Raw genomic sequence first — 26,490 nt, 5'->3', positions numbered from 1 at the left:
TCCAGAGTGACTTACAAGGTCACTCGTATTACAGAGGTGGGCCAATGTAGTGTTAGGAGTCTTGCCCAAGGACTCTTATTACTGTAGCGCAGCATAGTCACCCAGACCGGGAATCGAACCCCAGTCTCCCACATGGTGTAGTTGTAACTCAGTGGCAGGTGGTGGTGTTATCTGTTGCGCCACACCAACCACAATCCAATCACCAAAACCATGTGGAGAAACATTTTCCTGCCACATCTTTCACTCTTGAATCACACTTTTAAAAAAAGACAGTACTGCGAGAAGCAGACTAACACATGTTCATTAGAAAGAAATTAAAATGACTGGAAGCCAAACAATCAAGACGTCAGTCAGATTGGATTGTAATATGTATATATAAACACTATCGCACAGGATATCATTTCATGAGTAAAGGCAGAAAAGCTAAATATTATTACAGAAACTCACCATGTAAGATTGGGTTAGTATCAGCGTTAAGGTTCTCTGATTGGACAAGGGGGCATTTAACAGGCCTGTAGCTTGTATAGTACCAGCGAAAATACACTGGTAATGGTTTCAACTACCAGTATTCAAATACTTGAAATGCTATAAATACTGTGTCTCTCGAACTGTTTTCTCTCTCTCTTTTCTCAGCTCAGTTAAGTTCAACTTCTCTCTCTATATATACATCTCGCGCGCTGGCTCTCTCTCACTCTCTCTTTCTCTTTCACTCTCACTCTCATAGTGCATTATAGAGGTTAATCTGGGTTAATGGGCTGGGCTGTCTGGCGTCTGCTGTTGCCGTGGTGATTGGTGATTACAGCAGTCATGAATAGTTCAGGTGCGTCTCCTCCGACAGGAGGTCAGAGGTCAGGTTGTGGTCAGTGTCGGCCTGTGTGTGTGTTCAGTAATCCAGCTGTGTACAGTGTGTTTATATGAGTAGACAGATGTTTAGAAATAGGATTTGATAGAATTATTGGATTTGATGTTACAGATTTACTCAGGGCTCAGACAGGATGATGAAACCGGAGAGGGTAATATTTTGTTCATATTGCTCTTTATGGTTTTTCTAACATATGTAATTCTAAAGTAATAATACAGTAAATAATAAATGCTGCATATTTTCTTTGTCATATGTTAACAGTGTTACATTTTTAAAACATTCTTGTCTGTGCCAAACTACATCTTTACAGTTCTTTACATCTTTACAAAACTTCAAAAAAGTTTAAGTTGGTGTAAAAAAAGATTTAATTCCTAGTCATTTCTGTTGGTCCATTCATCATGAACTTTTGACATAATGTAAATGACAAAATAGAAAACTGCAGAATTAGAGAAACGTTGTCTTGTGACAGCAAACTGTAAAAGGGCCTGATTTTAATCCATAGTTTTTTGAAGTGACAAACACCACATTTTCATATACCCGCCTGTCTGTCCAGCCTACAAAAGGTTAACCCCTGAACAGTAGTTTAGTTCTACCAATTCACGCTGGAGTTAAAAGATGTTTTCTGCCCAGACTGCTTCATGACAGAGCAGCCAGGTATAACAGAGCTCAGTGACCCCTATCAGTCCTCATGAACACCCCCTTCAACCACAGCACAGCAGCAGTTCACATTATTGTTTGTCTATAGATGTTGGGTCTGTTTCCCAGACAGGGATTAAGCCTGGCCCTGGACTGTGCAGCATTTTAAAAAAGATTTTCCATTGAAAGACAAATACAGTCTAGGACTAGGCTTTATCTCTGTCTGTGAAACCAGGACTATTAGAAACTGAAATTAGAAACGGTGGTTATGAATGTTTAGTTTTTTTGGATTCCTTTCTTCAGTAACTCACTACCACTATGTCAGGAGAAAAAATAATAATTTGTGTACATGATCACTGTTAGCAACTGTTAACCAAGATTGATGTAGAACACATTGATTTCTATTGCTTGTCTAAAATGTAAAAAGAACTGTGTCCGTCTATAGATTACATTGAGGTGGCGATCTCTGGGATCTAGGCACTGAGCACTATTGTAAAGTCTGTAAATGTCTGTAAGCAAATTGTGAAGCAACAGTTTGATGCATAAAATCACAAAGACAGCAAATCACAAGAATTCAACATTTGTAATCTGCACTTTCCACAGACTTCCTGTAATTGTTTTGGTAAGCTGCGAAAATTTACAGCTGACAATAACCATGATGTCTAAGGGCTGATTTTCTCTCTCTCTCTCTTTCTCTCTCTCTGTTTTTGTTCTTCTAGCTGGTTGGAGGTCAGTTCGATCTGGAGATGAACTTTATCATCCAGGAGACGGAGAGCATAGTGTGCATGGTGGAGCTGCTGGATAAGTGTGAGGGAACTTGTCAGGCTGAGGTGTGGAGCATCTTCACTGCCGTTCTGAAAAAGAGTGTGAGGAACCTGCAGGCCTGCACGGACGTGGGGCTAATCCAGCTGGTCCTGCAGCACATAGACAACACTGACAGCATGATCGCAGGTAACACACCTGCACACACAGGATTCTGCTAAATTGAACTGCACAATCATGTAGCATTGTTGTCACACTTTTAAAATAACTTTTTATTAGATTATGCAGTTTTTGATTCTCAGAGAGTGATTGGGAACTGCATGCTCACACATTTGTCTCAACCCACTCAAACTGCATCCAGGTCTTTATTAAAGTGGCACATACATGTGGATATTGTTTTGAGCGCAGTGTGACATTTCTATGTAGCTGAACGGTGTGGGGGTTTACAATTAGGAGTGCTTGAATTAGTGCTTGTGGGTGTGACTGTTATGTGGCCCCTTATGTTTAAGGAAGCGTCGCTTTCATTTTTCTTTCAAATTCTTGCAAACAAGTAGCATGAGAATGGAGAATGTGTCGTGGATTTGTGTTAAAGCACTAAATCTTAAATGGCTGCTTTTACACAGCCTTTTTTATTAAGCCTGAATTAGTTTTTTCACTGGATGCAGCTGCTGATCAGTAGCATTACCATTAATTTTGTTTGAATGATTACGAGCTGGCGGTGTATTTTTTGTAACTGCAAGGTTTCTGAGGACTAACCCTTAAGTGGGAGAAATGGAGCGGGTAGATATTGGTGATCCACATCCAGAGGAGGGCCAGAATAAACTTAAGTAGAGGCTACCTCCGCACGTATTTTTAGCTAATCTTACAGATTACACCCCTGACTGTGCTAGATAGGACTAAAGGGTCCTAAAATAGTCTTTTAATTGTTTCTTAATAATGAATACGGCTATGTAATTATTTATCTCCTCTTAGGTTTAGTTTCAAACACACAGCTCCTTGCCAGCAGGTAGAGACGCCTTTGGCCAGTTCACACTCATCCACCTTGACTTCTGTCTTATTTTGGCCATATATTCAATAATTATTAGTAATTTATTTAATACTACAGTAAATATTTAATAAATGCAGCAGCTAAAATGTTATGGCTTTTTAATAGTATGTATATGTGTATTGATGTCATATTTCCATTGGAAGACGCCCCCTTTAGTTGAGTGGCAAAACATCCTACAACACGACTGCGTTTATTAGGGAAAACGGCCAAACCGGGAAAGAAACAAGTGATTATCTGCTCAAGGTAAAGGCAGTTGGACAGTTGGATTCATGCAAATTACCAAAGAACAAATAGTCCAGACAGTGAAGTGTGGCCAAGAAGGTCCAGCAAACTGAGGCACAAATCACACCTGTTTAGAGGATAAAGCCTCCTATCTGAGAGCATAATGTTGAGTAAATGCTCTCGGGAGTGTTTTCAAGAATTTTCCGGCACATTTAGCTGACTGGTTCATGCAGGTTTGCTGGTTTTCCATTTTAACCAAACTTAGCAGCGTCACTTCACCAAAATCTCCCACACGTTTCTGGCCCTGGATTTCTGGAATTGCAGCAATTTATTTGCTTTTCTGAGCTTTCCTGGAACAGAGGATAGCTCTGAATTTCTTGCTGATTCACACAACAGCTTTTTCTTGTTCTTGTGCTTTAGCAGCTTTTCCACTGAACTCAAACGCTGCTACTGAGTCTGTCTTTTTGCCACTCAGTAGGCGTGGTCTCAATGACTCAATGATGTCATGTGCATACCCTCTATACAGTTGTTGTTTGAGCATTGTTTTTTTGTTTTTAGTTGAAAATGTGTAATGTGTGAAATGTGTAACTTACTGATATGCACATAAAAATGTACTTTCTCCCTTTTAATCACTGCTTTCTCTCCACTCTGGTGTTTCAGATCTTCTTGTGGATATGCTGGGTGTTTTGGCAAGCTACAGTATCACCGTGAAGGAGCTGAAGCTATTCTTCAGTAAGCTGCAGGGAGAGAAAGGCCAATGGGTATGACTATTTTGTCTGTGTGCGGACTGTGCTAGAAAACTGTCCTGATATCAGTTTGTCCTTTTTTATGTAGTAATAATGTTAGTGTTAATGGTGTTAAAATGGTCAATGTGACCTAATTAGTTGTAAACCAGTCAGCTAATGTTACTGTAGTTAGATGGGCTGGACTTGGAGGTATTTGTACTCTGTCTTGGCCAGCGCTCTTGTCACGTTTATTTGCTGGTCTGGACGTGGTCAGATACGGTTTATAACAGCGTTTTTTGTCTTTTTTAAATTCTCCCTGTTACATGCTGAAACTGGAGCGTTTGTCTCAGTGGCAAACGGAACAAAAAGAGCCAAGTTTGGTTACTGTAAATTAATGAAAATGTAAACCATGTCATAATAAAATACATCAATGGCACGTTTATTATTGAAACAGTACACTTACCAGAGAAACTGGGTATCTAGGGGGGGACCTGCTTTGTTTCTGCATTATAATCTCAGTACAGGTCTGAGAGAAATTAGTAGGTGAGTCTGGCCCCCGCCGCTGGTCTCTCCTGTACAAACTCTGGTTGCAAATTTGACAAAATGCAATTTTGGCCTCATTTCTATAGATTTGAAGAGAATGAAACCACTGTGTCCATGTTTTATACAGTCATTGATTCCACTTATAAAATTAACAAAAGCAGGATCACCACAAAAGTAAAAAAAATGGTCAATTCTGCCTTCACAAGTCATTGCTTGGTTGCATGCATAGATAGTTCTGTAGGTAGGTTGATAGGCAGATTGATTGCAACACAAGCTCGCTTAATGTCCTAAAAAAAGGTTTGTGTCTGCGTTTTGTTTACTGAAATAAACAGGGCTCATCTGATATCGGATGTTAGCCTTGTGCAGATTTATTAGTATTGGTGGGAATCATGCATAAGTATAAACTCTATATGCTAACAAATATACACTATATATTATGTCAAATATAAATGATCATTTTGAAATATTTTTTTTATTTAAGCACTGCTCATAACTACTGAACTATCCTTATTTGATAGGATAACACATTCACAAAAAACATTTGTCACAAACACCATGTGAATGTCAGTTCACCATGCTACATAGTGCAGCATTAAGAGTGCTGACTATATACCCACTAAGTATACCTAATTAATTAAAGTTGAAAATAACTGCTTAGTTTAAGTAATGGTCGGCAGTGACATACCAGTCCATATGCGCCGTAGGTATTGTGTGCGACCTACTGGACTGAACTGTATGTACATATGTAAATGGACATTTAAACCAATATTGACATGCAGCAAATGTATCTGGGAGAATCCCACCGTTACTTTCTATTCTAAATTGTAAGCACTGAGACCACTTGATTACGGAGAACTGGATTATTTGACAGTTCACTGCTAAAAATCAGCAGTTAATGTAATCTCGTTATCTAAATACTTAATATAAATACCAAACAAATCATATACCTTGTGCTGCTGAAACTCCTCTGAGCCATGAGGCATGGATTCCAGAAACATAGCCAACATTAAGTTTTTCAGTGGTTTGTGCTACAGTAGCCCTTCTGTGAGCACATATTAACCCTGAGGCCAGTTCACTAATTGTCCCTACTTGGACCACTTTTGGTAGTTACTGACCACTGTACCCCACATGACCTGCTGTTTTGGAGATGCTCTGGCCCAGTCATCTAGTCATCACAGTTTGGCTCTTGTCAAACTCATCGGCTCCTTACGCTTGCCCATTAGCCAATACACCTCTTCCATCCATTACATTAGCTAAGAACTGACTGTTCACTTTCTGTCTGATATGCGTATTCCAACCTTTGGCACCACCATTGTAACAAGATAATCAACATTCTTCATTTCACGTCAGTGGCTTTTAATATTATACCTGATGGGTGTAAATATTAAGGCTTATTAGGGCTGAAATTGAGTTTTTCCTATAATTTATGGTCAATAACTGCATGTTTTTCAGCACGTGACTAACTGGGCTGTAACACACTGAAAGCGGCTGCAGAACTAGCGCTCCATTTCTTATACAAACTTTAATTCATGCGACCGTTGAGTGAAGAATGTCGCTGGATTTTTTTTGTACATTCTTCTGGGGACATGCCACTCATAGCAAGTGACAGAAAAGGGTGTTCTAACTGTGCTTTACTTAGCTGTGCCCTCATGGGAAAACAAAACAAAATATTGGAAAATATCTGGAAAATATTCGCAGATGTGGACCCCACCACTGTTGCCATGCCATCTCGATGTTTGCAGTGATTGTTGCAGCCCTAATTATGAACAATTTTCTGCTCTGAGTTATTATTATATAGAATTTTCCTATCAGGATAAACAGACCTGTTTCTCTAGCTATGATGTGTGTGGACCGTAGTCTAAGCGGGGCAGGGAGGTGTATAGCAGTAGAAATAGATTGTGTGTTCATGTGTTTTGATGTATTGGGCTCTAGATTCAGCATTAAGGACGAGGGAAATCGAGGAGCAGCATCATCAATCAGCACAAACAATCAACATGTCCGAGAAAGTGCCTCCTAATTTCTCTGGTTGGCACAGCCTGAGGGTGTAGTGATATAAAGCACACACACCAGGGACGACACACTCAGAATGCATCACCATTACTCTCTCTCTCTGTGTGTGCACACACACACACACACACACACACTGCAGTATGTTCCTTTAACAGGAAAAAAAACGATTAAAATATTATTATTATTATATATATTATATTATTATTCAAATTCTATATCAGAGTTGCCTTTATGGCAAGATTTTTTATTTTTCTTGTGTTTGTGACCGTGACATTGACATGCATTAATAAATGCTTCTGTTTCAATTGCTATATTTAATGTGACCTGAATAATTATTTACTAAAATTAATTATTATTAATAATTATTTTGCTAGTTTATATAATAGCACTATGTAGCAATTTGACCTTATCACAGCTTCATAATCTTTTTACAGTACACTAGCTATGATACGAGAATGGTGTCTGTCCAGAAGCCCAGAGTGCTTCTGTAACTTTGGTGGAGCCTCACAAGACCTCTTGTGAGAGTAAAATGTTTTATTTCAACACACAAAATAATCATATAAAATATATTTTATTTGTTTTGTTTTATAAATGTTTGCCTGTTTTGTTAAGCCATTTTATTAATAATTGTATTATTTGTATTATTAATAATAATAATTATTATTATTATCACAATATTATCCAGAGGCAGGCTGGGGTGGAGAGAAAGTAACTTAACAAAATCACAAAACACATGCACACAGCTCAAACCCTACTCTGTCCATATGACTAGCCTGTAAAATGCTGTAGGGATTTTTGGGTTATTCTTACTCCCAGTGTGGTAAATGAAGCAGTATGTACTCTGAATCCACCCTGCCTTCAGCAAAACGCTTACCGCCTGCGTGTTCTCCCTCTGCCGGTGTTTGGTTTCCTTGTTTATGGTTTCTCTCTGTTTTACATCTTGTTTACATTTAGTTTTTGTTTAGCTTAGCTTAGCTAAGGCCTATCTGTATGCTGTGTTTATTGGCCATAGACACTAGCTGAGGACGTTAGTTAGTAATTACTTAAAATTAAACTGTGTATATTTACTGCTAAATGCTGTAAATGTAAATGTAAATATTTACTTTCTCTCCAGCCTCCCCATGCAGTGAAGCTACTGTCTGTGCTGAAGTCCATGGCCAACCGAACTGGACCTGATGCCTTCTTCACTTTCCCAGGGAAGAGTGCTGCGGTGAGCATATTACATCACTTCTGACTCTTCAAACTCTACCTTGCTCGCCCTCAGATATGGCCTGGCTCTGCTTTTGGAGCGGTTTAAGTGACATTGACCTGATGCTAAGTAGATGTGTGTTTGGATTAGTAAAATGCACTAGTAAGTCTCAACCAGGTCACATGACTGAGACCCGTCAACAGATTTCCTGTGTTTTGCAGGCGAGACGTAGACTCAGAAACTAGCTAATTTGACTAAAACATGGCTACTCTGAGACATCCTTACTATCTGTAATGCCACATGTACTGCAGCCACATAGACTTCTCCCCACTCATGCTACAATTGTGTTCACACCTATCCAGTGTGTGTTGTAAGTAGTAATGGAAACATTTCAGATGAAATAACACCTGTACGTTTAAATTGCTTTAAACTGTGCAAATATTGTACATGGAGAGTCTATATAGGGTGTGTTGTATAAAATGTGTGTAACAGTGTAGTAACAGTGACAGTAAATCTGATTTGATTTGATGTTGGAAGTTTTCTGTCACAGACAAGTTTGAATTGAATTGAACTGAGATTGGTGACAAAACCTGCAGATCCATGACAAACTGCTGCGTGTGCTCCTTCTGTGTCCCTTCAACCCCCCTTTAAAGTCTGTACAGTAATGTATTATATAAGTTATAAAATGTATTTGCATTGTGTTCCATTCACAGGCCATTGCCCTGCCGCCCATTGCAAAGTGGCCATACCAGAATGGCTTCACCTTTCACACCTGGCTGCGTATGGACCCCATCAACAACATCAATGTGGACAAAGACAAGCCTTACCTGTACTGGTGGGTCTCACACACAAGTTTTCCTGGCTTCAATTACCTTGATAAAATCTACGATGCTGTACATACATGGGTTTCCTGAACAGGGATTAAGCGAAGTGCTGGACTACCCAATTCTTTGAATTGGGGATTTTTTCATTATAAGGAAAATATAGTATTAATCATTGAAACTGGCTCATTGTCCATGTTCCCTAAACGTAGACTAAATAGGGTTATTCCGGTTTAGTCCGAGACTAGGGCAAAATTCTAAAAATGCTTTTTTCTGTAAAACAGAAACAGTTTATTCTCATCACAATACCTACATTAAGAGTTTGTGATGAATATTTAACCTTGTTGTACCTCACATCACTGCTTGAAGTACAGATGAGTAATTACATTTGTTGAAATGCAAATGATAACATTTTTGAGATGAGTAATTTTTTTCTGGCTTTTCAGTTTCCTTTTTTCTTTTATCCCTTCTCCCCTTTCTTCTACATCTCTCTCTCTCTCTAGCAGAGACCGTATATAACAAGGCCTCTGTCCTGTCCCATTTTCAGCCTATAATTAATTTCTGTCAAAATCTAATTTATTCAGGAGGTGCTGTTTTGACTTTACGGAATGATAACTGAGCTCTGAAGAAGCTGGTGTTCGCTCAGAGTGGATTTAAATAGAGATTAGCTCTGAGATTAGCTCTGTAAATTCTAAACACTCAGATGAAGCTGAAGAGCTGTGCTGCCAGTGGATTACACTCCCTTGGCTCCTTTGGCTTTTTGTTGTTTGACGCTAACATTCGTGCAGTAGTTAAGCTCTCTTAAGCTTTACTTTTTTTAAATCTAAGTTTAATGTGGTAATCTAGTAACATGGCTGCAAAACAGTTTATTCTCATGTCGAGGCTATTTTAACCCACCCTGAGGGTTTTGAATGAGGCACAATACAGAACAGTAGAGTTGGTTTGTAACTCCACAGAAACCTAAAGTGGACTTTTTTGGGGATAAAATAGGATTATGGGGATTTATGCCCTTTAAAAGAACCATGCCACCTCACATTTTATTGGAATCACTTCATGAAAGTAATAATTTGGCCCAAATCAACCCCTATTCCAAAATGTAGTCAGTCAGCCAAGGGATGTTTGGTGTCTGATGTCTTTGTACTGGAGCTACAAGGCTAACATAAAGGAAGAAGTAATGAAGGCTCATGCTCTACTTATTAGCATGATGGTAACTGCATGCCTACATACTCTCTAACCATGCAGAGCTGTTAAGTAGTGTCTCACAGACTTGTTTTGTTGTGTGGACCATCCATATGGAGCGGTAGTAAGCAACACCGGTCCCGGAGGGCTGGATTCATAGTTTTATGCTTGTCCTACTTAAGCATGCCTGATTGAACTCACCTGCTAATTGTGAGCTTTACAAGGTCTGTTATAGCAGGGAAATCAGCAAACTGAACTCTGGTCCCCGTTTCCCACCCCTGATGTAGAGTGTAGTTTGTTATGCTGTTCAAATAAATTCTGTATTCTTATTCACTTTTATTTTGTATTCCATTTCTCCGTCCTAGTTTTCGCACAAGTAAAGGCCTGGGTTACTCTGCACACTTTGTGGGTGGCTGTCTGATCGTGACGTCGTTAAAGTCCAAAGGAAAGGGCTTCCAGCACTGCGTCAAATATGACTTCAAACCACAGAAGGTTTGGTTTGACTCTCTATCATTACTTTCATTACGTTTCCTCCCTGTAATAATCACCAATACATGAACACAGAGCATGAACCTATGCAGGATGATGAATAAGTCACATATCAGGAGGTAAACAAGCTCATCATTGTATATTCAGGTATTATTTAAAGGGTTACAAATGCAGTACAATTTTGAAATTTGTAGACATCTGCTTATCCATTAAATAATTTTTCTGAAATTAACGGTGTTAATACTTGCTTCTACATGTCTGTGGAAGCCAAGAAGTCATTTTGATTGCACATTGCTGTAAGGATTTGACTGCATTCAGACACACAAGAGTATTAGGGAGGTCAGGTGCTGAAGATAGGCTTTTTTGCAAATCATTGTGTATCCTCCTTTAATTTCAAGTCTGATTACAGCGAGTGATTTTCTGGTTTCACTATAGTATCAAGCACAGCAGTCAGAATGCTTGCCCTATAATTCGTGGCCTAAAAACTTTTGTGTGTTTGCTCTAGCCCACACACAAGCATGTACCCCCTAGCTTATTTTAAACTGTGCCATTCTAACATAGGCCTCAGTCAGGTAGATGAGCGAATGTGACTCAGATTCATCTTCTCAAGCCTGAGGAACTCTACGAGGGCTTTATTGGAGCTTACTGTGGGACATGCTGCGGGTTTATTTTTGGCCTCAGCTCCATCCCCTTGCCTCCAGAGAAATCTTATCTCGGGGATAACCACCTCCACTTTGCTTTTTAATCAGAAAATGGAAACTTCAGATGCTAAAGTAGGTGCGATTGTAGCCAGAGGGGCTAAAGTGGACCACTGGGTTTCTCAGGAGGAATCAGATATTAAAATGTAGAGAGATGAGACAAACTTTGAGGTGTTTTTTATATAAATGTAGTGATCTATACTGAGTTTCACTGCTCAGAATCTGTAGATCACTTCCATAGGTGCCTGAACGGTGACACAAGTGGATCATTTGTAAATCAGTTTTAAATTTAGCGTATGTGACAGACAGACCATAAAGATAGTCAGAAATGCTGGCATTACTGTCTGAACTAAGATTTGAATTCCACGCTCCAGTGTAGAAGACTCTAACGGGGTCTACAGCACTACTATAGGACTACTGCTATAGATCAAAATGTTAAAAGTTATTAAGAACATTTTTCATGTTAATAATGTTAACATAATGTTTGGTTGGTCTTAAAAATAACCGAGTTACGCAAAGTAACATTTTGCACCGTATGGATGTACAGTTAAAGTTTTAGAACACCCCCAATATTTCCAGTGTTTATTGATATTTAAGCAGTTCAGGTCCAGTTAATAACTCGAAATGGTGCACCATTCCGTTACCTCAAATGGTATAAAGGTAAACTGTCAGGGCTTTTTAGCAAAACGGAGAAACAATAATGTAAACTAAAAAAGGCGTTTTTAGAGAAAAGTCATTGATTTACAACCAACAGCTAGTCTGTTGCAATTGAAGAAAATTAAGCCTTGTAAATCGATGCGAAATGTGCAATTTACAAATCCTTTGTCTGCATAAAATCAGTGTTTGGACAGACTGTTACTGCACTCTCTATTGCAACAACTGTGCATGTGTTTGGGTAGCTATCATAAGGTCTAAAAAAAAGGCAATTAATGCACACAGATCAAATCCACAACAGCACCAGAAGACAAGCTTAGCGCGTTTCTGAGAAGAGCTGCAAGTTTGGCAGCTTGATTGGCAGTAAGAAAGTCATTGCTCAGATGATAAAATAACCAATAGTGAATGTTTGTAAACAGATGGTTTCATAACAAGTGGTATAGGTGGCTAATCACTAGGAATTGTGTATATCTTATGTTACATATCATATCTCATGTTCCTTTCTGTGTTTGGCTGTTATCTAATATGTCTCTCTCCGTCTCATTCTTTAATCAACATCCCACTGGTCTGTTCTGCACAGTGCTCTCCATCTTAACAATAATCTCTCCCTGTCTGTGCTGTTCTACTGAATGAATATATGTATAAATTACTTTTTTTGTGTGTTTGTGTGTTTGTGTGTTTGTGTGTGTGTGTGTGTGTGTGTGTGTGTGTGTGTGTGTGTGTGTGTGTGCTGCAGTGGTACATGGTGACCATAGTGCACATCTATAATCGCTGGAAGAACAGTGAGATTAGCTGCTATGTTAACGGGGAACTGGCCTCCTACGGAGAAATCACCTGGTTCGTCAACACGAGTGACGTAAGTATCACAAAACAATGTCCTCCTTCACTTATAATATAAATACATTCTATGTTTTCTTCATACATAAATCCCTTTATTGATCTACTGTTTCTACATTTAGTTTCTACATTTAATATTTTTAGTGTTTATCCAGCCCCACCCCCTTACTCCAAATATAGTTAAATTAATACAGCTGATGTTTGGTAGTTTTGTCATTCGGGCTGCAGACAAGTGGACTACATGTGAGCATTCAGAGCCATTGTTTAATCAAGGTAACAGGGCACTGCTCTGCGGAAACACCTCTCAGGCACAATGCATAGATTCCAAAAAAAGATGCTATATTCTAAATATAAGATAATAATGTGTCAGAGTGTCAGAAACCTCATATACAGGTTTATTTTACCATCAGCAACCAATGCTTCCTTTTAGCACTGATGTATTTTAGTAACATGTTTTATTTTAACCATTATATTCAGATTAGTACTTTAGACAGTACTCTCTCTCTCTCTCTCTCTCTCTCTCTCTCTCTCTCTCTCTCTCTCTCTCTCTCTCTCTCTCTCTCTCTCTCTCTCTCTCTCTTTTTCATTCCCTTGGTCTGTCTCTGTTTGCCCCCCTTTCTCTCCCTTCCTCTCTCCCTCTTACTCACTTTTGCTGTCGTTTTTACCAGCAGTGAGGCAGGTTGCCTGGCACCTGTCGCCAGGAGGGACTGACATTACTGTTCTGTGTGTGGGCAAGACAAACCCATCAGTTTAGACCTAAAGTGTCATTGAAATGCATTCATTTGGTCTGGGTTGCCAAATTGAAGCAAAATCATCTCAGCAGACTTTACTTAATAACTATTAATTTGCGTTATTGTTGTTATTATTATTATTATTAAATAATTTTTACAACTCAGTTTTCATATTTTGACTGTATCTACTGGTATGTTTTGTAACTTTACCTATGTTTACTTAATACATCACATTTACCCATTATTTATTTCCTCATGATACAAATATTCATTATTTTAAAAATAATAATAAAAAATAGTTTGAGCTGCAAATGATCGGCCTGAAGCAAGTTCACAAAGGACTACAAGGATCCTTTATCTTATATATTTTTCTTCTGGGCAGACTTTTGATAAGTGTTTCCTGGGCTCGTCGGAGACTGCGGACGCTAACCGTGTGTTCTGCGGCCAGATGGGGGCAGTGTATCTGTTCAGTGAAGCGCTCAGCGCGGCACAAATCCTCGCCATCTATCAGCTCGGCCCTGGATACAAGGTAGAGCTCATTCTAGAGATTACAGCTGTGTTCCACAACACCAACCCTGGAGACAATGCCCAAGAGGGTAATCGAGAGAGTCGTGGGAATTCCCGGTGTGCTGGTTTCGTTTCTGAGTTTATCAATGTGACCTACTATTTAAACTCGCACATAGAAACACAAGAATGCTCAACAAATCTGAAAATGTTGCACCCAACTGTGTATTTGAAGTCATTTAGAAAACAATACAGGTTCCTGAAGTTCTTCAAACATTTTTATTGTTTTTTGTTGAAAGTTGCAGTTGTATTCAGACATTATGGTAATCCTGGTCAGATGTTCTAAGATGTTCAGCACTTAATGTTCAACTAAATAAGTTGAAAATGTGCAGAATATGACCCATTTAAGTTTGCTTTCTGTAGAACGCTACAAGATGAAGTGCTACATGATGAAGTGCTACATGATCAACCTGTCATTTGAACAGTCATATGCAAACGTTTGCATATGACCTGATCTTATGTTTGTTTATATTTATTCTTAGCACTTTTGGATCTGCACAATAATAATAATAGTAATATTCTTTTTTTTATTATCCCAGGGCACATTTAAATATAAGGCAGAGAGTGACCTGTTATTTGCGGAGCATCATAAAACCTTGTTGTATGATGGGAAACTCTCCGGCAGCATTGCTTTCACTTACAACCCTAGAGCAACCGACGCTCAGCTGTGCTTGGAGTCGTCCCCCAAAGACAACGCTTCCATCTTCGTACACTCACCTCACGCCCTAATGCTGCAGGTACATACACACACACACATTCTCTCTCGCTCTCTCTCTTTCTCTCTCTGTCTGCTCTCTTGTCTGGTCCCCGTGGCACAGCTTCGTCAAGAGGCCCAATGGCACAGCTGTGTGTTTCAGCAGGTGGCTGTATGAGCGGCTCATTGCTGTAATTAAGACACTGATGCATCACCTGGTCAACTGTTCACATCAGTGTACATCACTGTCACATGCACACAAACAAACGGTTCTCAAGGGCACAGCACATCTCTGTATACAGCGAACATGTACTAGAGCCTATTTGAGAAGAAATGATTGCAATTCTTGTTCTTGCAAAATACCCAGATAACAGTAAACTAAGGATAATAGCACTTTCAACCAAGAGAACCAATCAGCTTGCCCTCCTTCAATATGGAGTTGGAGAGCAAACTCAAAATCATGTTTTTGTTCATTATTAAGATGAACGCTACAATCTATTCATGAGGTTTTTGTCAGATTTTATCAGTGACTTAACCCAACTTCAAACCTAATATGCTTTAAGTTGGGTCTCTCCTCATTCATAGAAATGGGAGCCTGGTCTCGCAAAGATGGCTGCCGAGTGAACAGACTTTCCTATAATTTGGTTGGGCTGATGTGATGATAATTTTATCACTGCAGTACATTTATGCTTATTTTTGTTCTGGGGATTTAGCCATCGACCTTCCGGACCTCAATCCACTTCTATAAGCTCACACAACCCTGACATGATCAATTAAGCAGAAGTAATTATGCTCTTGTAATTAAAACAAGTAGATATTCAGTATGTCTAGAAGTACTGACGATATTCACACTATGCTCAGAAATGCCTACTGTGACATGACTGAGATTTAGCTTATTCCAATAACAATACTTTAGTCATCTTATTGCCCAGTCCTAGATAAGGTAAAGTATAAAAAAAATTTGTGTTTATTTATTTCTGTTCTGTATTAATTTCTGTCTCTGCAGGATGTGAAAGCTGTTGTGACACACTCTGTTCAGAGTGCTATCCACTCTATTGGAGGAGTGCAGGTACTCTTTCCTCTTTTCACACAGCTGGACTTCACCCAGCACACCAGCGAAGAACTCGACACTTCGGTCTGGTGAGGATACACACACACACACACACACACACACACACACACACACACACACACACTTTTCCATCACTATTTTTATGAGTTTAAAGCAAGAGCTTATCTGATAAATGTACTCAGAACATTTAACTCATTAACCTGAATACAGTTGCTTGTCCAAGGCGTGTTTGACTGTGATATTTTGCCTACTGCAATGCGAAACACATTTCTTCATTGTCCTCCATGTATTATCTGTCTACACCAGGGACCTACTTTCTAATTATCCGTTTCTGACGAAATGCTGAATGAATGAAAACATTTTTATATTCATACTAATACCACCTTTTCCTTTCCACTCCTTCCCAGCTGCACATTGTTGTCGTTTATGATGGAGCTCCTGAAGAACTCTGTAGCGATGCAGGAGCAGGTGCTAGCCTGTAAGGGCTTCCTAGTTATCGGTTACTCTCTGGAGAAGGTGGGTAGCCATTTGCTCTTCTGGTGTTCATGTTCCTTGTCCTTCCCCTTTGTTTACATTTAGTCTCTGATTAGCCATTAGCCCTAGCCTGACCAGAACTTAGCTTAACCCAATCTTAGCCACAGCCTTACCTGTGCTGGAGGATGGTCAGTAAATCATGCACTAGTGTCTGGTATCCTGTTGTCTGTCTTGTTCATTACAGTTGACTGTTTTTGTTTAACAGTATGGTTTATTATAAAGTGTGCTGTTTTGATGTAGTATCTATTAGATATTAGTATTTAGTGGTTGTTTAAAGGAGAGGTTAAGTGATTACTTTCTGAAGTGATTAGCTTTATTGAACATTGCATTTTATGCCCATATTGTACAGCTCTGCATTTAACTATATGCGCATATGCATTCTATAAGTTGACAATATCCACTGGCCAACTAAACCTCCCATTACACACAATTTTATTTATTGATCATTTGCTTAATTTATTTTTTTAAATAAAAAGTAACCGTCCCACTAAACTCCATTTAATGGCAAAATACATACATATTGTACGCTTTAGCCTTGCCTGACACAGACAAAATGTTCTGATGGTACAAAGTGATCACTGGAGATTCCCAGTGGTTTGTGTGCCATATGTTTGTGCACATGGCAGCAGTATGGGTAACACTCACAATGTTTAAATTACATTTGTTGGTCTTAAAATTAAATTGAATTGAATTAAATTAAATTAAATTAATCTGCACCACATTATATAAATTCAGTAGGTGTAATGTAATGGGAGTTTTATAACATGGCTTAGAGGGTTTCAGATTTCAGACATGCCACTATCAATTTTATAAATGACATAACCACACAAAAGTTTAACAAAAGATAACAGAAAGATCTCAAAGTGCTGAATACAGAGTTAATGAGTGTCACTGGCAAAATCCTGTCAGTTCCATCTTATCGTATAATTTTAGTTGTAACATTTAAAAGCAAGTCATGACAGCAATTAAGGCCGAATTCTTTTCTTTTAGGAACAAGTGAAACCGCATCTCTCTCCACATCAGTCACATTCTTTCATCTTCTAATTAAATGTGCAGTGTTCAATGCTGAAATGTGGATCGTGTAAAATCTTGGAATGATTTCATGACATTTTCTGTTTGATATACACTCATGTACAGTTCTGCTACTTTCTTTCTGTGTCTTTCTTCTCTTTCCTTCCTTACTTTTTTGGGGATTTTCCTGCAAAGTGCCCATGACTCTGTAGACTTTTAGTCTTACACTCTGTTACACCCTAGGTGCTATATTAATGTTCAGAGCAGGTGTTTAACTTGGACAAATCAGGCAAGGACAAAATTGAGCAGTAAACAGATAACTTAACCAAACCCCATTATGTATTATGAACTCTTTATTTTGTCTTTTCTTTATATATATATTTTTTATGTGTGTATTCGCCTTTAGTCTTCCAAAGTTCATGTGACGAGACCAGTGATGGACATCTTCTTGACCTTTGCACGTTACCTTAGCAACCTGCCAAATGGTGTCTTGCTGCTGAAACAGCTGTGCGACCACATCCTGTTCAATCCTGCCGTATGGATCCATGCACCAGCAAAGGTTAGCACAAACAGATATTCTCGGCAGTCCACGCCATCTCGTCATGCTCTCCCTGCAGATATATTCGTTTGTGGTTGCAGTTGTCATTTAATCAAGCCAGTTTTAGGATAGCTGCTAATTTGGCAGCGTTGTATAAACTGAGGTGGAGCTACAGTTTCTCAAAAAGGGAGATTGCATTTTGATAAGGAGATGCAAGATGATTCTGTTGAATATACTTAATACGTAGTGTGTGTTTGTTACCCACTTCAGGTGCAGCTGACCCTGTACACATATCTGGCCACTGAGTTCATCAGCACAGTGACCATCTATAACGCGGTGCGTAGAGTGGGCACAGTGCTGCAGGTCATGCACACTCTTAAATACTACTACTGGGTGGTGAACCCCCAGGACCGCAGCGGTGTCACACCCAAAGGCCTTGGTAAGACCTGTGCGCACACACACCAGGCTGGGGATCAGCACAAAAAAATACCCCATAACCTTCAAAAAGATTATTACATTTGTTTTCTCTGCAGTTTACAATTACTTAATCATATAATACATATGTGTGAACATGTTTGGGTTTGTATATTTGTTTGGTGTCAAAACAATGACACAAATAGCTTAAATATTTTTGTTTCTATAAACAAAAACATGCAATAAGTTTTGATGAAATTCAAATCACAAACAAATATCCCTTTAAACACTGTTATATTAACTGAATGTTTAGAATCTGCACTTGAAGTCAAAAGTCATTCAGATAATATTACAGTGTAATTTAGTTTGAATCACATGTAACTTTCAGTTAGAAATGAACTGCACATGATTAAACATTGTGATCATTGGGTATAGATGTCCTCAGACGAACTATGGTTATTATTCAGTAAGCACACAGAAAACAGACTGGTTTAGTTACTCCTCATTTTCATATTTTGTCTTATTTAGCTTCTGCACTGTGCTTTGGGGTTTCTTTCACAGTTCTTGCACCTGCTGAAATGCGTATCTATCCCCGAATGGAACAGAGAAATCATTTGTCTTTGCTTTGTGGTTGTCTCCGCATTTTCTTGCCCTAACACAGTTTTTTGTTTATTTTTTCGGAAAGTCATGGTGCACCTTCCACGCTCAGAATGCCCCATTCAACACAAACTAGGGCTTATAATGCCTTATTTTCTTATTAGCAGCCTGACAACAGCACCGCACTAAAATACCAGTTAGCAAAACTCTAATAACACAGAGCTTAGTTCTAGATACTGTTGTTGATCGGAGATGGCTACAGGCCTGATTGGACGTTAGTATGTTACACATGACCTCACATACATACTGTGAACACATCAACACCCATGTTTATGAAGTTCAGAGCTCAAAAGCAAACTTCATAAATGTTACAATGTGTTGTTTCACAGTATTTCAGCACCTTTAGAAATAGGGTTTTGGGATGTTTTGGGAGTTTATTTAAACAAACTTCATCTGAACTTCTTAGATTCTTACTGCTCTCACGTGGTTGTTGCAGGGTTTGCGCAGAATATAAGCATGTGTAGCACTTTGAAATCCGTAAGAATATCAAGGCATGTCAGACTACCACAGACTTAAAAAAATCTGGCCTCAAACTTCAGAGGGTTAATATTCTTATGAAAATTAGAGAAAGGGTCAAACAGCCTTCTTCAAAATATTCTTTGAGTCTTTTTTGGGTATTTGTTTTACACAGTTTTTACCTACCTATTATTCAGTATTCTTGTCATTTTCCGGGATCTATAGCCCTTATTAAAAGTTGTAGTAGCAGCTTTGCCCAAGATCCAACTTTGCGAAGGAATTATTGTATATTGTGTACTGATGAAGGAGTAAAGGGACAAATTAGCCAGTCAAAACCCATTTCTGACAGCTATGCTTAAATGTCGTGGGTAACCCCTCTGGCCTCCATGTGGCAGTCTGGGGTTCAGTACCTCACCTGGACAAACACACTGCACTAGAATGGTATACCAATAAGAGGTTTACACTTGGGCTGTTAATGCTACATCCATCAGTATCTTCTATAATATCTATTGTAATAAAGTCACTTTCACTTTGCTGTAACTAACGCCTTCAATAAACCTTCAAGTGCTGGAGTTTGTATAAATAGTCTGGGTGTGTTTTTGTTTGTTTGTTTGTTTAGATGGTCCGAGGCCCAATCAGAAGGAAATCCACTCTCTCCGAGCTTTTCTGCTGCTCTTCGTCAAACAGCTGATTATGAAGGTGTGTTTTGTTTTATATTCATTGTTATTCTGACAGTCATTGTTAGAATAACAAAAAGTAGAATAACATGTTTTTAAAAGTAAGTCAGATTAAATTGTACAGTCTTATGCAAACGTTTTTTTCCACCCCTTTAAATATGTGTGTAAATCCAATACAGGAAACCAACTTAAATGTGTGAGGTTTCTTCACATTTCAGAGCACAATTCCATTGTTTTCTGAAGTTACTGTATTGAAAAGAGGCCATTACGTTTGCATATGCCACATTTTACATCATTGTTTTTTTTGTTTTACAGTTGGTTAAATAAACAGGCAAATAAACCGTAATTGCGCTTTAGAATCTTACACTTAGAAAACAAACCTTTGCATCAGACTGTATATTATTGATGAAGATGAGCTGCAAACATTTGAAAACATCAGCAACAACATTTACTGTATATATCACACTTTTAACCATGTTTGTCACAATTGTGTTTTAACCCCTGAACTGCAGGATTATGGAGTGAAAGAGGATGAGCTGCAGAGTATTCTCAACTATCTGCTCACGATGCATGAGGTAACAGCACACCTCAGCACACCGGTGTTGCATCAGACAAAACACTCAGCCTCATATACCTGCTCAGTAGATAGCACTCCGTTATTGTCCACGTGGATTAGGCCATGCTTCTGATAAAACATCAACATTATTGTATGTTTGTGTTTGTTAATATTTGTTGGTTGGAAAAACAACAGCAATTCTTCAAAAATCTGCAAAAGTGGACCAAAAGGCTGAAAGTCAGATGAATTTGAACTTCTAGTGCTTTATTCTTCCTTAACATGAGTGAATCAGGATACTTGGCCGGGACATAGTTGTGGGACATGATGTTGTCCATCACAATTTAAATGAATCATGAAAAGTCACACAATTAGTTATTTTAATTGTTGGCTGCATGTGGTACAACATCAAAAAACGTTTAGAGGAAGCAAAATCAACAGTTGGAGAGAAAGAAAATGTAGTCGTTTAAATGATAATGTATGACTTCTACATGAGTAGAATGAGTCCTGTGTTTCAAAAAGTTTGGGAACCCTTTCTTTAGAGTCAGAACCAGTACTGTGGCATTTTCCATCATCTTACTATTTTTAATTGCTGGAAATTAATGGGTGTCTTGGTCTCAAACAGTTCATTAGTTCGTTAGGTGTACTTCTGCTTGGTTGGAATGAAAATCTGCAAGCCACATCAGCCCTTTTCTGAATAAGATTGGTGATCCCTGGCAATTTGCATCACTGGCAATTTGCTGTTTAACCAAAGACCTAATTGATGACCATGGAATCGGCCCTTCCTGTTCTGTGCGGCCGTTCCACTAGATGGCACCCACATACAACAACTGTGAGGCAGCGTTCCATTTTCCTGCCTCAGAGCTCCAGATACACATATTCAGTTGTCCTTATGTTCCAGATGCTCTTGCCTGCTCAGTCCTAATGTAGTATTTGCTTTTATACCATGATTGCCTTTTCCAGCGCAGCCTTTGTTACTTAATTAGCTTTTATTTGTTTTCATACAGTCGCGCACACTCGCATAACCTTTCATTAGAGGTAAACCTGTTTTACTGTACCGTCTTGAGGGAATATACTTTACAGTCCCTGATTAAAGGTCCTAATTACAGAGCACATCAGTCCAGGGCTCTGTTCAACCGTAGCACTGGTAGCGTACAAGCGCTGTGTTAACATCTTTAACAGCCCGGATCTGTGTTTGTTGCTTTGTTTACTCTAGGATGACAACCTGATGGATGTTCTGCAGCTGCTGGTGGCTCTGATGTCAGAGCATCCGAGCTCCATGGTCCAAGCCTTTGATCAGCGCAACGGCATCCGGTGAGGCGGCAGTTGCCCGTGGCAACATTATGTAGTGCAGAATCCTGCTGCTTGTCGATTTGTTGTAACTTCAAGCTCGCCTCATCTAGGGCTGGTTGATATCGCTCACAGTGCTTGATATGCATCCAAATATTTAGATCTTCTTCTTATTATTAATAATATTATTATTATTATTAGACTTAAGTGTTACATTTAAAAAATGGTTGACCACCTGTTTGCAAAAGCAAACTAGTTGAGGACTATATGTAGAATCGTAAACTGTTAAAGGACTAATTTAAGGACAAAGAACAGTTCTAAAAAGTAAAAAAGAATAAAAATATATTTTTATAACTTGTTCATATGCAGTTTCTGTACACAGGTCGTTGTTTACTGGCTGTCTAGTCAGAAATGTCTATTGGGGCATAATAGCGATACCTGAGCACAAATGCATTATTGCTCCTTTGTTTACTTCATGTTTGCTTCATGTATTCAGATAATAAGGATAACACACACACTGTAACCGTGACAGCGTTGCTGTTATTATGGTGCCTCACAGCTGGATGAAATAATGGTATAAAATGGAGGGTTGGTAGAAAATTTGGTTTTATTGTGTTGTATTCAATGAGTATGTACTTGGTAGGCAAACAAACAAAAAAAAGATCATTATTAAACATAGTAATTTTTTTTTTTTTTTTGGATCTTTCTTTCAAAATCTATCCAGATTTCCTTATCAAGTTACTTACATTCACTTTAACAAGGCCAATTTTACCCCCATCACTGTGCACCCACATATTGGATATTTTTACTAGTTCTTTGAGCTGCGACCTAAGTGTTAGCTCTGTTATTGTTGGTGGCAGTTTGGAAACATGTGGCGTGACATGTGACTTCAAGCATTTGCTTCTTTATTTGCTTAATATTTGCTTCTCGTATTCCTATATGTTCTTGTTTGTCTTCCGATTTTCCTACATATTGTGCCAGTAACAGTGCTTTTGTCATTGTCACCTCGTAGTTGGATGAAATATTGGTATGAAATGGAGGGCTGGTGGAAAAATTGGTCCTGTGTTGTATATAATCAGAGTGCACTCTGTAGACACGATGAGCTAGACAGCCCACTGGCGGTAACCACTGTCTTTACCAAACAGCAAAAACTGTGCAGTGATAAAAATCAACAGATATCTGATACAAGCATGGTAAGTGGTCATTTGCTTCAAAATATATTCAAATACACGTGTCTTCACTAGTTTTCAAGCTGCGACCTAAGCATCAGCCTTATCATTGTTGATGGTCGTTTATAAAGACGTGACAGTGCTTCATATGGCTTGGAGAAAGCATGTGCTAGCTTTCCCCCTAAAGGCTTCTTAGCATTGTGTAATAGGGTAAGACGGGTAAAAATGAAAGTGACTACACCGAGAAAAGTCTCCCCAAAAAAGTGTTTGATGTCACTGAGCTCTGTGAAAGCAATAAAAAAAAGAAAAAAAGTAGCCGAGAGGCCACTTCCCATAGGATTACATGTAAACTATACTCTGGTGATTGAGAAACAAAAATGCCTAGTCAGTAAACGTCTGCTGTTAGTTTTCCAACTATAATATCCATGTCCGAGGATTTAATGTTTCGTCAAAGCTTCAGCTTCTGGAACAGTCACAGCAAAGATTAGCAAGTTAGCCTCAGAGTTAGCAGAAATGTCTGCTGAATCCGACGGGTCCATACGATACAGTCCACTTCCATAGGGCTTTCATATTGGCTGCTGGTGTATATATGTTCAGGTTCCTGAGGTTTTTATAGACCCTTTGGTTACTCTGACAGAGTACGGGGTTAAACGTGCAGCGTGGCGGGGGGTGTCTGGATGGGCTGGCGCGGTAAAACTGTAGGCATTCTTTTCATTTTAGAGCTGACAGCACCAGTCAAAACACACTTATATCACCCATTCACTGAAGAGAGTGAGAGGTTGGGTTTAATTTGGTTTGGGTCATGAGTAATCGTAGTTCTTTTACTTTTTTTTTTCTAACAAAGGTAGAAGATAATATTACTATTAGTGGATTTAGAGGATTTAATTCTGTGGGAGTTGTGAGTATATAAATATAGGTCAATGTCTTTTGGTGAATACAACAAAAATACTTAATTCAGCAAAGAATCAGCTGGTATTTGACATGAAATGCACATATGTTGCTGATTTTGACTTGTCTGTTTAATTGTGAAAAGTATTTTCTTCTATTTTTATTTAACCTTTATTTAAAAAGGTTAATCCTCTTTGAGATCACATATCTCTTTTACAAGTGAGACCTGGCCAAGAATGACTGCAGCATGAGTTTTACAAGAGTTACAACAAAGAATTTACACAGGAACATATTCTAACAATTACATAAAACATCTACACCAAGACAATCTATATTGAAGGTCCTAATTACAGAGCGCATCAGTCCAGTGCTCGGTGTTCAACTGTACAATATTTTGACTCTTAAGTTCATTTCGAAGGTCATTCCGGGCAAAATGTGCAAAAAAATCTAAAAGCTATGATATGAGTTTTTTTTTGTGAACATGTATTATTTGCTTTTTATTACAGAGTGATCTACAAGCTGCTGGCATCAAAAAGTGAAGGAATTCGAGTGCAGGCGCTCAAAGTGATGGGCTACTTTCTACGGCATTTACCACCAAAGTAAGTTAAGTCATGAGCAATGAGAATCACACACACAGCTGTTTCATTTCTGATGGTGACTTATTTCATCAGAAATTGCCTTCATTATGATGGTGGATTATACGGCATGAAATGTAACAAAACATCACAATACACAAAGACTATGCACAATACAGGGCTTATCCGGAGCGTCTTTCGTTGGAGTTATGTCACACTAGTAGGTTAATGTAGCGTTAGGAGTGTTTGTTCGAATTCCAGTCTGTCATGGGAAGGGTAGTGTTGTCACCTGCTATAGTACACCAGTCGCTGCTTAATCAGTATTTTTGTAACAGACAGAATGCCCTAGCTAACCTGAGCAAAAGCACTGACCTTACTAGTCATGCTCAGGAAAGAGTGTTGTGATGCAATTGATTGTAATGTAGCGCAATGCTGTAATGTTCAGCCACACTTTAATTGTGCTTATTCTTTACATACTAAACTAAACACTGCTCATATTGTTTGCAGTGAAAACCACTGTATGTATGTACGTATGTATGTGTGTAAAGGCAGACTGTTGAACTCTGGAAATGAGCTGCAGTTAAAAGCCTTTTTCCTGAACTTTTAGTATCTGTCTCTAAAGGGCAGTTTTGATAAAGAATTAGTCTCACTGTGTAATTTTGGTTCGCTTAATATGGAAAGCAGTGTGAGATGCTTGCAGTATTAGTCTGTAACCGACTGCCATTATTTTTCCCCACTGTAGTGTCTGTGGTTGCTGGTTGATAAAGCTTCCTTTCACTTTGTAGTCTTAAAAAAACATTAATGAAAAAGTAGTGAGGCAAAGCTTGAGCTCTCTCATTACACAGTACACATGCACAAGGCAGGACCACTTTTAGTGAGCAGTTCATCAGTCCAAAGTGTAATAATAAATGCGTAAATGCTCTTTTGTACCTACAGCCACTGACATTGACAGATGCCATAATTAGCTTTTAATTATCCTGTGGTCAATGCAGAATTAGATTTAGCATGCTGCAGTTAATTTTGCACATGCTGCCATTTATAGACCTGCAATATGTTTTTTAATTAAGCAAATTCTACTATATAACTTCACTGCGCCATAGAATTCCCCTTTGAGGGATGAAACAGAAGAACCAGTTTTGTTTCTTTAAAGAGATTTGTGAAGGTGAAGAGCTTGTTGCACTTTCACATAATTCAGATGTTTTAGACCAGTCCATGGGTTTGTTTTTTAAACTGTACATTACATGGTCAGACATCTCAATTAAAAAAAAAAACTGAATGAAACCTTTATTAGCAACCCAAAGGTGTATTTTACTGTGGCGATGTGCCAATAATCTGTATATCACCTGCAGCCCTCCCTCCACACCTCTCAAAAACTCTTAACCATACAAAAGATGCATTTTTGTGGTCCCACAGTTTTGTATGTTACCATATTACCTGAAATAGCATTAATGAAGTACGGAACTGGGCTTCTGTTCAGCCTCACTTCTGCAGTTCGGATGAATAGAATATCACTGGCTGTGTTTCTTGTTTTAGGAGGAAGTCTGAGGTCATGCTGAGTCACGGCCTTTTCTCCCTACTGACCGAGCGTCTGATGCTCCACTCCAGCCAGTTCTCCATGACCACGTACAACGTCCTGTTTGAGGTCAGTCTGCAACTACTTTGCACTAATGAGCAAATATAAACGCTAATGAACAAATATACACTCTAACAATTGACTCTGAGCTAAATAAACACTAATCATTTGCTAATAAGCGAATTAAAACGTTAATAAACAAATATAAGTACTAATTATCAATTTAAACAATAAGAAACTAACAAACTTAAATAAGAAACTATAAACAGTAATTAACAAATGAAACTGAAAACCTAATATACGTAATATAATTCAATGAGTTTTAGCAGGAAAAGGAATATTTTTTAAATAAACAAAGACAGTAGTCAGAATGTGTTGTTGGTCAATAAAGTTACAGACATGCTGGTTTGAAGAATACA

At 38.6% G+C, this 26,490-nt stretch overlaps 1 protein-coding gene across 2 annotated transcripts in view; it reads left to right on the top strand.

Moving 5' to 3' along the window:
• lrba (LPS-responsive vesicle trafficking, beach and anchor containing) overlaps window positions 1-26,490 on the top strand; it is a 295,746-nt gene that overhangs the window by 34,668 nt on the left and 234,588 nt on the right. For both annotated transcript variants that reach the window (XM_072669753.1, XM_072669751.1), the window contains exons 2-18: window positions 2,218-2,449; window positions 4,191-4,291; window positions 7,923-8,018; window positions 8,711-8,832; window positions 10,363-10,489; window positions 12,575-12,694; window positions 13,789-13,935; window positions 14,510-14,707; window positions 15,671-15,804; window positions 16,144-16,252; window positions 17,688-17,840; window positions 18,090-18,258; window positions 19,966-20,045; window positions 20,536-20,598; window positions 21,793-21,890; window positions 24,430-24,522; window positions 26,032-26,140. In XM_072669753.1, coding sequence (XP_072525854.1) covers window positions 2,218-2,449; window positions 4,191-4,291; window positions 7,923-8,018; window positions 8,711-8,832; window positions 10,363-10,489; window positions 12,575-12,694; window positions 13,789-13,935; window positions 14,510-14,707; window positions 15,671-15,804; window positions 16,144-16,252; window positions 17,688-17,840; window positions 18,090-18,258; window positions 19,966-20,045; window positions 20,536-20,598; window positions 21,793-21,890; window positions 24,430-24,522; window positions 26,032-26,140 — 2,151 coding nt within the window. The remainder of the gene's footprint in view (window positions 1-2,217; window positions 2,450-4,190; window positions 4,292-7,922; window positions 8,019-8,710; window positions 8,833-10,362; window positions 10,490-12,574; window positions 12,695-13,788; window positions 13,936-14,509; window positions 14,708-15,670; window positions 15,805-16,143; window positions 16,253-17,687; window positions 17,841-18,089; window positions 18,259-19,965; window positions 20,046-20,535; window positions 20,599-21,792; window positions 21,891-24,429; window positions 24,523-26,031; window positions 26,141-26,490) is intronic.

Source organism: Salminus brasiliensis, chromosome 24, assembly GCF_030463535.1.
Source record: "Salminus brasiliensis chromosome 24, fSalBra1.hap2, whole genome shotgun sequence".
In the NCBI taxonomy this organism is placed as follows: domain Eukaryota; kingdom Metazoa; phylum Chordata; class Actinopteri; order Characiformes; family Bryconidae; genus Salminus; species Salminus brasiliensis.
The sequence above is the reverse complement of the archived record's forward strand: the minus strand, read 5'-3'. Positions and strand labels throughout refer to the sequence as shown.